This window comes from Prunus mume, linkage group LG2, assembly GCF_029339155.1.
Source record: "Prunus mume cultivar Tortuosa linkage group LG2, ASM2933915v1, whole genome shotgun sequence".
Taxonomy (NCBI): domain Eukaryota; kingdom Viridiplantae; phylum Streptophyta; class Magnoliopsida; order Rosales; family Rosaceae; genus Prunus; species Prunus mume.
This window is the reverse complement of record NC_142699.1, coordinates 21,097,479-21,114,056: the sequence shown is the minus strand read 5'-3', so window position 1 is coordinate 21,114,056 and position 16,578 is coordinate 21,097,479. Positions and strand designations below refer to the sequence as shown.

The window sequence follows — 16,578 nt, the reverse complement described above, 5'->3', positions numbered from 1 at the left end:
CCAGAAATAAAATAAATTATAAAAGATTAACAAAAATTATCGATGAATAAATTGAAAATGTATCTCAAGTTTACAACACAAATTACCTATATTTACATGAATGCGGCTCAAAGTGCCAACTCAAAGTATACAACTTTCGAGCCGTATCCTCCTCAATGCTTTATTTGATCGGAGAGACAGAACTACGAGAATACAAGGTAATCCCACAAAAGCTTTTTTCGCTCACAGCGCCTCAAATTTTTCGAATTTCCAGCGCCAGGGTATGTAATGTGTGCAAAATGCTACTGCAGAACCGAAAGACAAATATATTACAAAATAGTAAGGCTTCTCCTTTCATCTCAACATGTGAAGAAATTAAGTTTTGGCATTTAAACAAAAAGCAAAGAAATATTCTTTTTCCAATTGCATGGATGAAATGTCAAGTTCCGAGATTAAGAAGCTCGAGACATTCACTTTTCCGTTAAATATCAACATCTTACATGCATCTACTGCAAGCATGTGAGTGGAAGAAAATTGGCATTAAAAACATGCATGCAAAAAGCAAAAACCAGATACGTACATACCATATTTACTTGATGGTCAAAATAGGGCATATCATGAGCCAGAAAGCAACCGGTGAAACCGCTCTACTCTACTTGAACCATTGGAAGACCTGGCCAGCTTTTGGCATGAACTGTCCCGATGCAAAGTTTTCCTTTTCCTTTTTGTCCGAAACAGAAAGTCTTCTGTATCTAAAACGTATGAGACCTACCACATACAAAACTCTAATTGATTAACAGAAGCAGAAAACCAGATAAACAAACCGAATAATAGAAAGACAATACCCATAATGCCACAATTTAATGCAAAACATATCATCATAATGCACCTAAATATAACTAGCTATTATAGCAGAGTACTAAATGAAGTACCTTGGATGAATGGCAAGCTATCTTACACTCCAAACCATTGGTGACTTTAAGTCCTTCCATGGCCTCACAGATAGCAGACAATTCATCACTACTACCATACGCACATTTGTTCCTGCAAACATCACCAAAGCATTATTAGTCATGACACTCAGCTTCCTAAACTTCGCTCTTAATTATAGACAACATACCTCTTCAAGAAGATCCCCGACTTCTCTTTTTTGTCAGGAAGAACTGAGAGGAATTCATTGTGCAGATAAGCAGAAAAATTAGGGTCCATGGAAACAGCAGTCATTTCAGGCTTATCATGCCCAAAATCCATAAGCTGAATAGATACCCGGGTTGGTAAGGATGACTGTAAAAAAACAAATCATGATAATAAATTTACAGAGCTGAAATTCTATAATCCTATAAAGTACTACAACTTATAATACCACATAAAGGGCCTACACATTCAATGCGATAAATGTTCTCATCATGAAGAAGAACACGAGCATTTTCGTGATAAACCACATCTACAAATCTTCCTGGCTTTCTTGATTTTTCAAATGCATAAAGTTGGACAAGTTTATTGTCCATCTCATCACTGGCAACTGTTTGAAGCTGAAAAAAGTACATGAAGCGGAATATTTGTGGTCAACAAAGGAGAAGGGAAAGAAACTTGAAGAAAGGGAAAAAAAGGAAAGAAAATTAAAGGGCAACGAACCTGTTTAACAAGCTTGTAGATCAGCTTGTCTAATGTGAATAGAACATATGATTGTGTCCCAATGATGGCTCGACAATCATCCTCAAATTTTGTATTGTCAGAAGAACCGTCAAGCAAATTGTAAAGTGCATTCATGAATCTGTACCATATAATAAGGAGTTAGGAAGTACATTCACTTCAAAGTTGCGAATAAAACAAGGAGACCAAAGCAAAGGTACCTAGCATAAGAATCCGAAGGGCTCATATCATTTGAAGCCCGCCACTTCCTCTCAGCAGATGATGAATTAGTCTTTGCCGATTGTATTCTCTCATATAATGTCTGTCAAATTAGTGAAAAGGTTGGGATACAAGTATATCTAAACCAACATCCACTAAATTCAGAAGAATACAGACACACACACACAAAGGACAATCTATTGGTCAAAGTTAAGTACTTGCATAAAACCCATTAGATTAGATATGGACGGTTGAGATACAACTAACCCACTTTGATCCGCTATGTATCTAGGAAGTTCATATATGATCTAATGGCTGAAATGCAGTTACTTAAGTATGTAAGAAATAAACATACACACTGTGGTGTGGTAGAAGAAACCTTACTTGGTGAAGCCTAAAAAGCACATAGAACGAATCATTGCCATAGAAAACCCTAGAGTCCTTCTCCTTGTCATGTAAAGCTGAAGGAACATGCTTTGCAAGAGGCTTCACAGTCAGGAGAAAACGTTCTGAAAGCGGTAAAGATATTCCGTCTCCTTCAACATCATGGGCATCAGCCATCCCTTCAGCTTCACCTTCACTCTCTGCCTTGGTATCATGCTCATCATTGTCCCCGTCTTCCTCACGCTCTTCACGAGAACATTCCTCTCCATCACCAGACTCACTACCAGAAACATCACCATTCTCGGAAGCATTTTCACTATCCTCTGATGACCTCTGAGCGCTTTCCTCACCTTCATCGTCAGCATCAGCATCATTTTCTCCCCCCGTCTCTCCACCGCATATTTCTTCTTCCGCATGTCTGGCTTGATATTGCCTGCCAACAACACCATCCTTTGGTTTTTGGACAGCCCCCAAACCAGCTTCTCTGTAATTTGCAAAATTATCCTCCTCAAAATCTCCGTTTGGAGATATTTCACCTTCCTCTCTTTCAATCTTGAAGTGTCTAGCAGACTCTTCAAGATATCTGAGACCTTTGGTGCCTTCTCCGATTGCTCCATTTGAGGATATAACAGGTCTTGTAGAATCACCACCCTGTGACGTCAATAGGAACATAAAAATCTTAAGCAGATACTTACCATGACAATACATAGATCAATATCCAAGACCTATCATCAGCTATAGTCAATCCAAACGCCAGATTCATGGGTAGTGAGGAATACAATCAATGGATTGACTTCTTAAAAGCTGGCATTAGACTTTATTTTATGATATACAAGTAAACCGCAGATTTATTTAACCGTCTAATTTCAATTCATCAAGATCCTAAACTATACCTTCAAGATGGTAACTTTAAATATCAAGTTTACGCTCTCAATAAAATCTAAAGAAGAAGGCTGCAGAATTTGCCAGCAAAGCCAACAGTTTATATAGACTCTAATTTCAGCTCATTTGATAGGTATGTTGTTAGAAATCTTTCAGCTTTTACCAAACAAACTCATGAGAAGACTCAACATGCCATGCACAGTATTCCACAAATCAGTAGAAAAGTCTGCCACAACATACTGTACAAAATCCTGTGTACAAAATCAAAAAATATACTATATGAAACTCTCTTTGTTCCCATCTTAACTAAAATGTTCAATATACATAAGAACCAAAATTAAAACCATTCACACATTGCAGAGTTAAATATTCTCTTAATAAACCTTCAACCATGAGTAATGAAACTATTAACTAAAATTAGTTTCATCATAAATGTATCACTGCACAGTTAACCTTACCTCTGATGAAGGTAACTCAAGCCCACCGTCAACAGTGCCATTACCTGGTCTGGATGGAGTAGGACTAAGCCCTTTCAGAAAGAAAAAATGGAGGGGTATTCAGAAATCTAGTTTCGAAAATAATAGTAAGAAAACAAAAGAAGCAATATGTCCGGTTAGTACAGATAAAAACTTTCAGTGGTAACATTCTGCAAACCTGATGAGTTTTCTTGATTAGTTCTTCCATTACTTTGCTCCAACCCAGGGGGTGATAAATTAGAACTGACTAATCTTTCATTGGAATTGTCTTGTTTGCTAACTCCAGACGTTTCATCGGCTGTAGATGCATTACTCTGCACTTTACCTTGTTGAGAGGTATTGCAGAAAGTATCACCTTTACACGCAGCACGATCAATGTCAAGGGAACTTTCATCTTTAACCCCATTAGCCCCATTTACTGCCCAAGTCCTGCAAGAGCTTGACTGTTCAGGTTGAATGCTTTCATCTCCATTTCTTGACGAATTTAACTGTTTGGAATTCGTTGCAGTAGCACCGCCACCAGGACTGCCATCAGTGTCTCCCGCACTCACAGTACCATTTTTCCCAGTATGATTTTTCACTTTCACTACATCTTCAGTATCTTCTGCACCTTGAGGCCGAGTAGGAACACCAAGCATTGGTTCAAGGAAGGTTGTCCATATCTTCATAACTTTATCCAATTGCTCGGTAGTGCAAACTTCTCCACAAGAATATTTGATGAGTTGATACAGATCTTCATGGATTTCAGTATCAGGGTACTCAAATTCCAAATTGGGAATAATAGGTCGTCTATTTCCAGCAGCGATTGAGAGAAGAACGTCATCTTCCTTCCGCTTCTTCTCACTGATCTCTTTAATCTCCGCCAGCAAGGCTGCAAAAGTTTGTTCATATCCACAAGAGGAAAGTGGAAACAATCAATAATTCCCATTGTAAAAAGCGTGATTGCAAAAAATGGAAGAATATAGATTCTTAATAAATTAAAAGGAAACGAAAGAAAAAAGCCTGCTTTAATTAATAAAAAGAATAGCATGGCCTGCCCAAAAAGGAAGATTAACAGTGTAGAATATGATCTCATTGATCTTTTACTTCAAGTAGCATACATAATTATAGTGGAAACTACGATATGAAGTTTTTAGATTACCTTTTGTGCTTAAGCTCTTTGTGTCCTGTTGCTTGAAGTAGAAGCTACGATGATCAAGTGACTTGTGATAGTTCTTGGCATATATATCAGCCCAAACTTTATTAAAATCAGAACGACACCTTGCCCACTCTTCTTGCTTTTGCTTCAAACGGGTTAATATAACAGGCAAAGCTAATGGACCATTTTTTCTCAACACATCCATCACATCAAGCCCATGGTCACCATATAATCGCTCAATGCACCTCAGATTCAGAGCTAGAAAAGAAGAGAGGAGAAGAGTCCCATCAAATATATATATATATATATATATATATAAAGAAAAAAGATAATCAACAACTGAGCTCAGATTACATAAACAGGCATTCCTCAATTCAGTCATTAAAAAATATATAACCTGTGAAGTGTTCTTCAATACGGATTGGACTGTCCATCTTGATCGTATTGTTATTGATCTTTTCTAATAGTTCTTCAACACGCTTGGTCGTTACATTCACGGACTCTAACAACATATCCAGTTCAAACCTAAGAAAAATTACCCAGTGACAAAGTCAATATAGCCAAAAACTGGAAATCCTTTCAAATAATTGGTAGTGCAATGAAGGGTAAAATATAGATGCAAACAACAAGCACAAGTTTCTCGATTTTTTCGATATTTGCCTACCAGAAAACAAATGTCAGAAACAAAACACAGGTTTCATAATTTAAAAATCAGTATGCAATTTAAGTGCAAGAATGACAAAATAAAACCTATATGCCAATCACAATGAAGACAATTGGGGAGCAAGAAAAGAAAAACAGAGAACAGCCACATTCAGTTGATGCCTCTTGGAAACAAATAAATAAATCAATAAAGAGAAAATCAACGTAGATACTGAAAATCTAAGGCCAACCTATCATCCTCACAACGAAACAGGCTTTCTTCATACTGGTTTTTGCGCATGTGTTTAAAAGAGTAATCCTCACTTCCAGAAGTGACGGATACCCAATGATCATTCAATACTTCAGACGCAAGCTCCGTTCTTTGGCTAGCAGAAGGTATCGGATACTGCAAGACATATATAAATACAAATTTCTGTAAAAGCATCAAACCTCCTTAAAAGTAAACATAGATGATTATCTAAGAAAGCATCACATACATTCTTTGGAAGGAGACGATAGCTTGGAGTGCAGCGCTCACAGTTAGAGAGGTCAAGCTCATTAATAGGTTTTGCCAAGTATTTATCCTTGCTGGAAAATATAGAAATCTTCTGGCCTCCGACTTCTTTATTTCCAGAGGCACCATTTTTCTCAAGTCGTTCCCTTTCTCGAGTTTCACGCTCTCTATCTTTAACCCCATCATCCCTTTCACGATCTCTATCCCTATCCCTATCCTCTACCTTCACTGATCTGGGTAAATGTCCTTCATTCCACAAGGACTCTGTGATGAATCAAGAATTAAGAGTTGATTTTCGGGTCTATAGACAAAGTACAAAACTCAAAATGCATGTAAACCTCAAATTGAATTCAGAAAAAAAAAAAAAAAAATTTAAAAAAAAAAAAAAGGAAGCCCGTGCCAGTGCCCGAGCTCTTAAGATAAACTAAGAGGAGGATCTAACTTATTGGAACAAAAGGGAACAAATTATGTTACGTACTTTTACTCATGACACCAGCAAGGAACCCATCTGCAGGACAGGACTCAATTAGATATAGTGTTAATCACAGTACATAGAGCAGGTAAAAATAAAAATTAGACTAAACCATTACCTTTCTTCTCACAACATGCCAAAAATTCATCAAACCCATCCATAAGATCCGGATACCTTCCAAGTAAATCACCCACCTACAAAAGCAGAAATCTACAAATTAGAGATTGTATTCTGATTAAAGTCCTTAAACGAGTAAGGAGATGATAACAGTTTACATCTATAATTCATGCACGTCTTACCAGAGACTGCAATTCGGATCTTGTAATAATTTCCTTGCTAAAAATATGGAGGCACTTCAGAAATTCCTGGTAATCATCAGGATTTCGTAACTTCTCCTTCACCTTGTCACAGTAAGCAAACTCCTGGCCATACATACCTGCCATGAGATGCAATGAGTAAAAGAAGCTACTGAAGGAACAAGAACAAACAGGCAGATAAAGTGCTCAACAAAAAAGAAAGAATGTAGAAACAATACTATACTTGATACTGACACTAAACTTATGCCTGTGCAATGACCTTGGCTATCCAAGGTCTGACAGTACTTACTTCCCCCCACCCCCTCCCCTTTCTCACACACACAAATACATATAGGAATTACTAGATGGATAGCTTTTCTGTACTAAGTAGTTGATCTCAATAAGTTTTGGTTATTATGTAAATGAGTTCAAAAACATCATAATCCTCACTTTTGGCAGAATTTTTATCATCATAAGAGGATGAAATGAGATGTTCTGCAAAGTTTTCATCGCCTTCCCCACCTGGATGCAATTGTTCAGTAGCCAAGTCTTCAGTCCTACGAGCAGATTTCCGTTTGTGGGGAAAATGTTGCATGTTGAAGTCCCTACTGCCATCATGGTCGAAATCTCTATCATCCCGGTCACGTTCTCGTCTTTCTCTATCTTCTCTCCTCTCCTTCTCCTTCTCACCACGCCTCCTTTGCTCTTTGTCCACTTTCATCAGAGCTCTATCATGGTCAGGATCAGGACGGTCAACACTGAGATCGTGGTCAGCATAAGAACCCATGGTCCTTTCTTTCTGGCAACAATGCACATGTACCAGATATTAGCTTCAACAACGATGAGATATTAATATGAAAAATAAAACATAAAAAGTTGACACAAGGCTGAGAGGCTGAGAATGAAATAAACCTTGTCAACATGCATTTGCCGCATAGGGGGCATAGCAGAGCTCCTATCACGGAGCATTGCATTTCTATGCGATGGAGCAAAGTGAATGGAGGCTGTTCCTGAAGTATCAGGTAAAAAGTGAGTAAACTCCACAAGTAAGTCTGAGTGCTCTTGGAAAAGTGCTGCAACCTGCAAAAGGTCAAATTGAAATTCTGAAACATGAGATAAATGAACATGATCAAATGTAGGGATAAGGTATGTGAAAGATGCACCAACACACCTCCTGGTAAACCTCTGTGATGGACTTGTTTTCCTTTCTGTACATATTCAGAATGTCTAAAAAAGATTTATAAACATGGTCATCACCTTGAAATCGGGTCTGCAGGTAGAGAATTCATCAAGTTAGAAAACTTTATAGAAAACCTATGACCTCAGATTAAGCTATGAAGTGATGTTCCCACCTTAATCTTGTTCACGAAATTGATAGCTTCTTCAAATTCAACAGGCTTCTTTTGAGGAGGCTGTTGCTCATCCTCAAGTGGGAGGGTGATTTCATATCCCTTTGGCAAGAAGGTATTGAAACCTAATATTAGCTCTCGATGCCCTTTAAATAAATCCTTCACCCTCTCTATCACACCCGCAGTGTCAATTCTACAATCAACACAATACACACAAACTCAAGTCAACAACACAAGCTCATATAAGCAAATGTCCACCCAACCCTCCATCGAGTAAAATAAGTTTACAAAGTCAAGTAAAGCAGGTGTCATAATCGAACCTTTGGGCCTTAAAGTCTTTCATGACTTCAAGAAATTCTTCGTATTTATCCCTGTTGTCTTGAAAAATATCCTTCACTGCCTTTAGATATGCTAAGGCATCACTTGTTGTTAGTTTCTGGGCAGCTGCTCCGCCCATCATCTGGGGTTGCCCCGAACTTCATTGCACAGAAAGAAACTTTGAAATTAGTTAACGTGCATCATTTCCAAACTCTTCCAGCAGATCAATAGCCCGGAAAACATATTTTTCACATCAAATTAAACATCATCTTAATTTTTATTCCACAAAAAGGAGAGATAAGAAAAGCCTGCACACATGACAAGGATAATAATTTCTATTTTTGGTGTGTCCTCTATCCACACCCGAGGAAGATTGAAACTTCTGAAAGAATTGGTCCAAAGACCTAAACAAAAATCTGATCTTTTGTCAGCAAGCCAAACGTTTAATTTCGAAGCTTTTTACTGTGAAATGACCATTTGATTTTAAGATACAAATCAAAAGTGCACGCACAAACAGTAAATCAACAAGCAAGGACTCGTCAAATTCAAACATCATCATCAAGCAGAATATACATGGATAATCAACCACAAACATTAACATAAAGCAAAACTAAAGCAAACAAAAAAAATATTAAGAAAAAAAAAAAGAGAAGGAGATGAAGAACTTACGGCTCTCCTCGAGAGGAAACCATGGGCCGCTTGAGTTGTGAGGTCATAAAAACGTCTTCTCTGGACCTCTTCATCTCCGTCACAAACTCTTTCCCTCTTCAACCACAAATCATGCTTCAAACTGCGATTCAAAGCCCAAGGTAATCCTACAAAAACCAACTCGCTCATTCAAACACAAGCAACAAGCACAGAGCAGATCTAAAACCAAATAACAAAAATTGCAACACAAAAGGTGAGCAAAAGTGACATACAAACAAGAATTCTAATCCCAAGCTCTGAACAGATCACCTTTCCGCAGCCAAATTCCTAACCACAAGAGAAAATTCGAGAGTAATTAACATTTACTTGAAGATAACGCAATGCTTAGATAAAATTTTCCGGGAAAAATACTGGACAATCTGGAAACGAAGATTACAAAGAGATCGTTAAGTCGTCGAATAGCCACCAAAGTCCTCCAGAACAAGCTTTTTTGTAAGCCAAACTCAAAAGAGCACACAAGGAGAAAGTTATATTGCGAAAATTATCGTGATTCTCTTAGCAACCTAAGGTGGGAGGGAATACGATATTAAGAAGCCAAATTATAAACTTTTCACCTTACGTTTTTTCCTTTTTTATCTTTCTCGGAAGACAAACAGAAAACCAGAGAGAGAGAGAGAGAGAGAGAGGGAGAGAGAGTTTAGAAAATGTGGTATATATAATATGGGGATATAAATACAAGGCAACACTACTCTCCTACAGCGAGAAGGAAAAAAAAATGGGTTGTGGAGAGAGAGAGAGGAAGGGAGTCATTATTTCGCTTATTTTTTTTCCCGGTCACATTAGGATTGTTTCCCGGTCGCATTAGGATGTGTTTACCGGTTATAGGCGGTTAAGGTCCTCCCACGTAATGAAAATTAGGGCTTTTGTCTCTATTAGGAGGTACTTAACTCCTCTGCACGAGTTAATTACAAAGGGGGCAGTGGCGAATTTTGGTGATTAAGTTGATGTGTTAGGGGTATATGAGTCACATTGTTAAACTTGTGGCTTTTTAGCAGGGTCAGGTGAGTGGTGGATATGTCAAAATTTTGGGCATCCCTTGCTTTTGGCGATTTAGGGTTAGGGCAAAGGCAAAAGGGGGAGGAAAGAAGCCCGCAGATGTTATCTGTTATTGTTGTTGGTGTTTTTCTTTTGGGTGCTGCTGGTTTGGTATGAGTCCGTGAGTGGTTGTAGTAAATGGAGGTGGGTTTTGTAGATCATGATTTTTGATGATGAAATTGCGTCTAACGAAGCACTTGTCAAAGGGTAATTTAGCTTTGTAATCAATTTTCAGATTTGGGGTTTTTTTTTTCTTTTGCTTAGCCTTTAAATATGATTTATCTGAGGATGTGGCTACAATTTCGATGTGAAAACTGTGATGGGCTGGGTCTCTGGTTAATGAAGGCCTTCTGGGTTTGGGGAGCTCACTTAGGTTGTGATTTAGATTTACAATGCTTTGCTTTTAAGCAGAGCTAGGGCAACTTCAAAAGCCGACAGGGTCCTAGAATCCAACCTCAACTCAACTATGTAGTTCAACAAACATGCATTTCTGTAAGATTTGTTTTCCTCCTCCAGTTTTAGTGTCAAAATACTTGAACTGAAAACATGGCCCTATTTATGTGGGCAGTTAGATAGAAGCCCAAAAGGATAATAATGGATCAACACTCAAGGAGTGGCCCAATGGCTTCATAAATTTTTGCCCAATGGTGCCTTACATGTATGAGAGCCTAAACTTTGAATCCCTATGAGATTATCCCATCCTTTGGATCTTGATACTCTGTGATTTCACCTATTAGTCATGTTAGTTTATGTCCTCTCAATTTTTATAATTAGATATCCCGGTCTTTCCAATTTGTTGTAATGTGATTCTGCCGTTAGGGTTTCCATCAAATCTCATGTTCATTGTCTATGTGGCATTTATGGGTCTCACATTTTTGTTTAAGTAATATTCATAGAATATTTTTTAAAAAAATACCCCATCATCCCCAAGCCATTCCCCGACTCTAATCCCAAGGCCCATGCCACTGCCCAAATTAATCCCAACTCAGAGCCTTGACTCGACGACCACTGCCGCCTCTGCCTCCACCACTGCCTTCACCTTCACCTTCACCTCCATCACTGCCCAGGTTCATCTAAAAAAATCCCAAGTAACCCAATACCAAAACCCAATCTCCAAACCCCAAATCCCTCATCTCCGAAATCCAAACCCCCAATCCCCAACTCAAAGCCTTGACCCTAAATTGAATACAAAAATACGCTAGGGAGCTTTTATAGCCACTTGAAAAAACCTATTATGCACTTCTTCTTATAAAAGGAAAGAGTGCAATATAAATATAAAATTAAATTAGTAATCAAATACCATAAAAATCATGAATGGGGAATAGTTGATCCAATTCCATAATTTCTATATATAGGTTCCCCGATTCATTAATTTCCCTTATTCCTTATAAGCAAACATGACATCAAGGAATTGTTATTCTCCACAACAATGATTATGCACTAATTATTATCTATATATATAAAGCAAACAACAGAAAATAGTAAAATATTCAAAATACCAAAAAATGTCATTGATTAATGCAAACATTAAGAATTAAAATTATTAATTAAATAAGGATAATATGGTAAATTCACACTTTTTCATATATCTATAAATATAAAGCAAAATGCAGAGAATGGTGAAACATTCAAAATACCAGAAAATATCATTAGTTAATTCAAATATTAAGAATCGAAATTATTAATTAAATGAGGATAATATGGTAAATTCACTTTTTCACATTTAAACAATTAAAAATAAAAATAAAATCAGATAATAGCTTCTACTTTTATAGAACGTAACTACCCATATTATATTTTTTTTAATTCTAAAAATATAAAAATAAAATAAAAAACTCAATTGGCACATGCGTGAGCATGTGCCAAGGGACTAGTATATATAAAGTAAAAGGTAGAAAATAGTGAAACATTCAAAATACCAGAAAATGCCATTGGTTAATGTAAAAATTAGGATTTGAAATTATTAATTAAATGAAGATAATATGATAAATTCACACTTTTTCATATTAAAAAAATTAAAATTAAAAGAAAATTAAGATAATGGATCTTATTTTTATGGAACACAACTATCTATTATATTTTTTAATTCTAAAATAAATTTTAAATTTTTTTAATTTATAAAAATAAAAAAATAAAGCCTCTCACAAACGCGGAAACGCGTGTAGAAATGCTAGTATTTAAAAAAATATATATATAATATGTCATATTTTTATGAAACATAACAACTCATTATCTTTTTTAATTATAAAATAAATATATATTTTAAATATATATTTTTCTAATTAAAAAAAAAATCAATTGGCATTGTGGTCTTTGGGCTTTCCTAGCAACTGGCCCAACCTACGTGGGGAATTGGGTCCGTTTCCAAGGTCCCGCTGAGGCCCATGGTTAACTGGTATATAAGCCATGATCACCGGCTGGGCAAGTAGACCCCCTGAGCCTGCCTTCATATAGTTAAGAGGCCTACCCTATCTTTATGAGACCCAACCCCTTCACCAAGGGAGAAGGTCCATTTTAGCAATATGCAGCCAAAACCAGAACTAGAAGCAGTAGATGATTGTCCTGTCTTGTCTTGCTGCAGTTGATTGAAGTTGCAGCCTCCTTCTCCTGCCCTGAGCCTGCCTTCATGTAGTTAAGGGGCCTACCCTATCTTTTACGAGACCCAACCCCTTCACCAAGGGAGAAGGCCCATTTTAGCATATGCAGCCAAAACCAGAACCAGAAGCTGTAGATGATTGTCCTGTCTTGTCTTGCTGCAGTTGATTGAAGTTGCAGCATCCTCCTCCTCCTCCCTCCATGTGGAATTATTAAATATTCCAATGATACATATATTCCGAACATTGTAAGTGCCACGTAAACAGTAGAATTATGACCCATCTCTGGTCCCATTTCCAGTGGCAGTGCCCTACAACTCTAGGACAGATCCCCAATCAATCATGCATCTTATTAGATTCTTAATCATAGGGCAGAGAAAGAAAGGGTTCGTATATTTAATTCCATTTAAGTCTCACTAGTGTACGTTCCATAGCTTTCACCTACATCAAGTCATAAATTTATTTGCACCACAATTATTTGACGAATTATATATGCTATATATATTATGTGAAACCACAACGGCCAGGAGATATTATATTGATTCAGCTCAGTTCTTCCTTTTAAGCTGAGTATAGTATGTGTATTATACTTGCTCATAACATTGCTGCTTAAATGTCATAAATAGACTTCGCAATGACTCGAGTGTCAACCTTAAACTCTATGATATATATATATATGCATGTCTAATCTCATTCATTTTTGAGTATCGAACATAAGATTGGATTAAGTTGATCAACTCGTTAATTCTACTTGTCTTGCCCACCAATCAAGCTCGTAGGGTATGGCAATCATCAAACTTCTCCAACATATACAATGAATATATATATACTTGATCCCACATACATGTAAAATTGTCACACGCATAAAAAGGGTACTATCTAGTTGGAGAATGGAGACGTGGTCAAATGCTGCATGCTAACATACTAACAGGGTTAAGCGAAGAAGTGGAGAATGTTTTTGTGGGGATGCATATGCATAATGCAGTGCCTCAGCCTCATATCACATGCCTCCTGAATCTCATCTGTATATATTAACTGATGATGAATTAAGTTTTGGTACAACCAAGCAAATAAATAAGTATATTTGTCCATATCGACTTGGCCATATCATTCAAATTTATACGGAAACACAAGCTGCATGTGAGAGTGTCGAGTGAGAGGGAAAACACACATATGGAAATGGAAGAGAAGCCAAAAAAAGACATAGGGGATATTTACTTGAAAGAATTCGATGGTTTTGGTCTACATTTTGGCCTCCCCCATGTGAAAGGCCTAGCAGCAATCCAACGAAGAGCTTATCAGATGGGGTCTGCTTCTCAGTCAAACAACATGGCCATGCATGCCCATGGACCACTGGCCGGCCAGGCGCCCAATCCAATATATCCACATAATTTAGAGCCATCTCCTCATTTCTTTAAAACAGCATCGTATAATAAGTATTTATGTTAATAATTAATTATATATTTTTAATCTCGATTGTTAGATTGCATTCGAATGTAATCTAACGAACAAAATTAAAAATATAAAATTAATTTTTAACATAAAATACTTATTAAATATCTAATTATTTTAAACTTGGAGGTCCGAGAGCTCGAATTATTATTTTAGCCAAGTGGTCTTTCAGTAAAGTTATGAGTTTCCATAATTTTAATTTGATTTGACAAGGAGCAATAGACAAAGTTTGTGTCGGTTTATTATCAATAGTTTGCACCCACAGAACAGAATTGCGTGTTTGTTTTCATTATTAATCAGGCCAACAACAGCGCTTGTAGACCATCTAAAAGGAAACATTTATTATTTGGCACTATTATATTATGGCATAAAAGTCCAAACGACAACAACACTTCAAATGACAAACACGAGATCGGGAGGACCAATCCGCCCAACTCAAAGTTATATCTCGTGTGTACTGTCTATAGCTCTTCAGATCTATATGCCGCTGTTTTTTCATATAGCTGCATTAAACGAGTCTCCGGGCACATTGAGATCACCTACTATGCAATGCGTTCAAAGAGATCAGTTTTTGGTTCAAATTTTTTATTATACATACAAGCGATATTAAATGAATGAATTTGAACTCATGACCTTGAATACAAGAATAACTGCTCTTAACCACTTAAACTACAACTCTCTTATAGCTTGATTTTTTTATAATCATAAAGTGGGAAGTCAAAACTCGTTAAAAATGAGGAGGGATGAGAAAAGAGAGAAGGAACTTCCTCCTTTTCCCGTGAATTTGCATTTCATATCTCAAGAGAGAGACTCAAATTCAAACTCACATGCGTGTTCATCTTCAGTTTTCTCTCCTCTGAAGAAACATGTCCCTCATTCATGATTAGGTTCCCGTGCTATAACGACATCGAATATGTGTAGTGGACGTACGAAGTTGACAAATGAAAAGATCGACTGGCTGATTCTTCTCACCCATATATATCATGATTCATGAACGCTGGTTTCAGCTTTGAAGGCAAGTATGCAAGGGTTATGGATATACTTCAATATTATAGTTAAGATAACGTAAAGCTTATTGATGTTTAAATGATATTTTAATTTGCATTTCAGTATCTTTTTCGTAATCAATTATTTAAATTGACAGTTTAATAATATAATATTTAATTAATACATTAGAATACTATTCAACGAGTTCATTTTAATGATTATACATGTTGTGTTAAGTATGAGGCATGCATCTTTGTTAAGCTAATTGTGCTTATTGGGTGTTTAGTTGTCTTGCCCTCTCTCTCTCTCTCTCTCTCTCCCCCTACATGTCTTCCACTTTCTACGCAATCAAATGGGACATAATTAAATAATTAAAGCAATTACATTCCAAAAATTCGTTGCAGTACTAACTCTACTTTTGCTAACTACTATTTTATGCAAAAGCAGCACAAACAAAAACTGATATATTCCAAACACCATGCTCAGTTGTTGCTCGCTTTAGTATTTTTAATTCATCTCAAAACCATTCAAAATTCCTCGGAATCTCAAGCTACCTAATCTAACATCCACTTTTTTTGTAATGCATATAATTTTCCATGACCAATAGTACTTACAAGTTTACAACTATATCTAGTTAAAAAGAAGGGTTAATTTGAATATGCTCAATCAGTAGTATTAGTACCCAAACATGCCTTTTTCGATCGAAATATAGTACGCGAAAGCAACCGAAGAGGACCGGAAGCTGCCAAACCGTTTTGCATCAAAAAACAAAAGAATCATAGAGATGTCACATGAATTCTTACTTATTTAGCGTCACCATACACATTCCCTTAAAATTAGGGCTACCCTTATGATGCATGCCAGTTGCAGTTTAGCATTTTCTCTCTTAGCTTCCTTGATGATCTTTTTCTTTTTCATAATCTCATTCATTCGAACTTAAATCACGGGGGCTCTTTATTTATCTTTTGTACCAACTTGGGGCTCTTTCAGTTAAAAAGCATCAAATATGCTGTAATTGCGATATGGCCATATTGCGGGTTTTGTATTAGCATATAGAGCTAGCTATTAGGTTTGGTAGGTAAAGATGGATAAAGGGTCGTCTTTCAACGACCCCGTTTTAAGCCCCACAGCCGAATCTCTAGGGTTAGGTCCCAGCTAAATGAAACACACTAAACATCGTGATTAGCATAACATGAGTTTATTCTTTCACAAAGGAGCAAATTAATTAGCAGACCCCATAACTTCAAATTTAAAAATTCAAAGAAAAGATTAACCAAAACCAGGTAGTGGGTCCTAATCAATTAGAGTCTACATCAAGTAAAATTGAAGTCAGAAACAGAAGGCATCTTTTTTGCACCACACCCCAACTTTTTTTTATTTTTTTCTTTTGCTAGAAGAGAAGAGACACTCTTGCTAGATTTAGTTCATTGAATATTCAAGATTTAGGTGTCACGTGACTTCCTGGTTCTAGGTCACTTTAACAAGGTTGTGCCTCCCTTAT

At 36.7% G+C, this 16,578-nt stretch overlaps 1 protein-coding gene across 3 annotated transcripts; it reads right to left on the bottom strand.

Moving 5' to 3' along the window:
- Nucleotides 1-26: 26 nt before the first annotated feature.
- SNL4 (SIN3-like 4) lies at nucleotides 27-9,648 on the bottom strand. 3 transcript variants are annotated; one of them, XM_008223262.2, is made up of 25 exons: nucleotides 9,386-9,648; nucleotides 9,222-9,276; nucleotides 8,971-9,116; nucleotides 8,304-8,459; nucleotides 7,987-8,176; nucleotides 7,806-7,904; nucleotides 7,547-7,714; nucleotides 7,157-7,433; nucleotides 6,638-6,774; nucleotides 6,457-6,532; nucleotides 6,345-6,374; nucleotides 5,850-6,130; nucleotides 5,604-5,758; nucleotides 5,108-5,235; nucleotides 4,714-4,968; nucleotides 3,751-4,443; nucleotides 3,555-3,625; nucleotides 2,215-2,865; nucleotides 1,833-1,933; nucleotides 1,615-1,753; nucleotides 1,359-1,511; nucleotides 1,100-1,263; nucleotides 912-1,023; nucleotides 564-747; nucleotides 27-284 (listed from the first exon to the last, which is right to left on the bottom strand). In XM_008223262.2, exons 3-24 carry the CDS (start codon nucleotides 9,042-9,044, stop codon nucleotides 595-597), a joined length of 4,263 nt encoding a protein of 1,420 aa, XP_008221484.1. In that variant the 5' UTR covers nucleotides 9,045-9,116; nucleotides 9,222-9,276; nucleotides 9,386-9,648; the 3' UTR covers nucleotides 27-284; nucleotides 564-594. The 3 variants fall into 3 exon arrangements, with proteins under 3 accessions (XP_008221484.1, XP_016647559.1, XP_088901469.1); XM_016792073.2 differs by having other exon boundaries at nucleotides 7,085-7,433; nucleotides 9,386-9,525; XM_089045343.1 differs by lacking the exon at nucleotides 6,345-6,374 and having other exon boundaries at nucleotides 7,085-7,433; nucleotides 9,386-9,525.
- Between the last annotated feature and the right edge of the window lie 6,930 nt (nucleotides 9,649-16,578).

What these genes read in the sequence shown, in the direction of transcription:
- SNL4 (XM_016792073.2), bottom strand. Translation starts at nt 9,044, where the DNA reads ATGAAGAGGTCCAGAGAAGACGTTTTTATGACCTCACAACTCAAGCGG. An exon ending in TGCTGGTGTCATGAGTAAAA is followed by an intron (nt 6,131 to 6,344) that starts GTACGTAACATA and finishes GATTCATCACAG; the next exon opens with AGTCCTTGTGGAATGAAGGA. An exon ending in TTTCGTTGTGAGGATGATAG is followed by an intron (nt 5,236 to 5,603) that starts GTTGGCCTTAGA and finishes AATTTTTCTTAG; the next exon opens with GTTTGAACTGGATATGTTGT.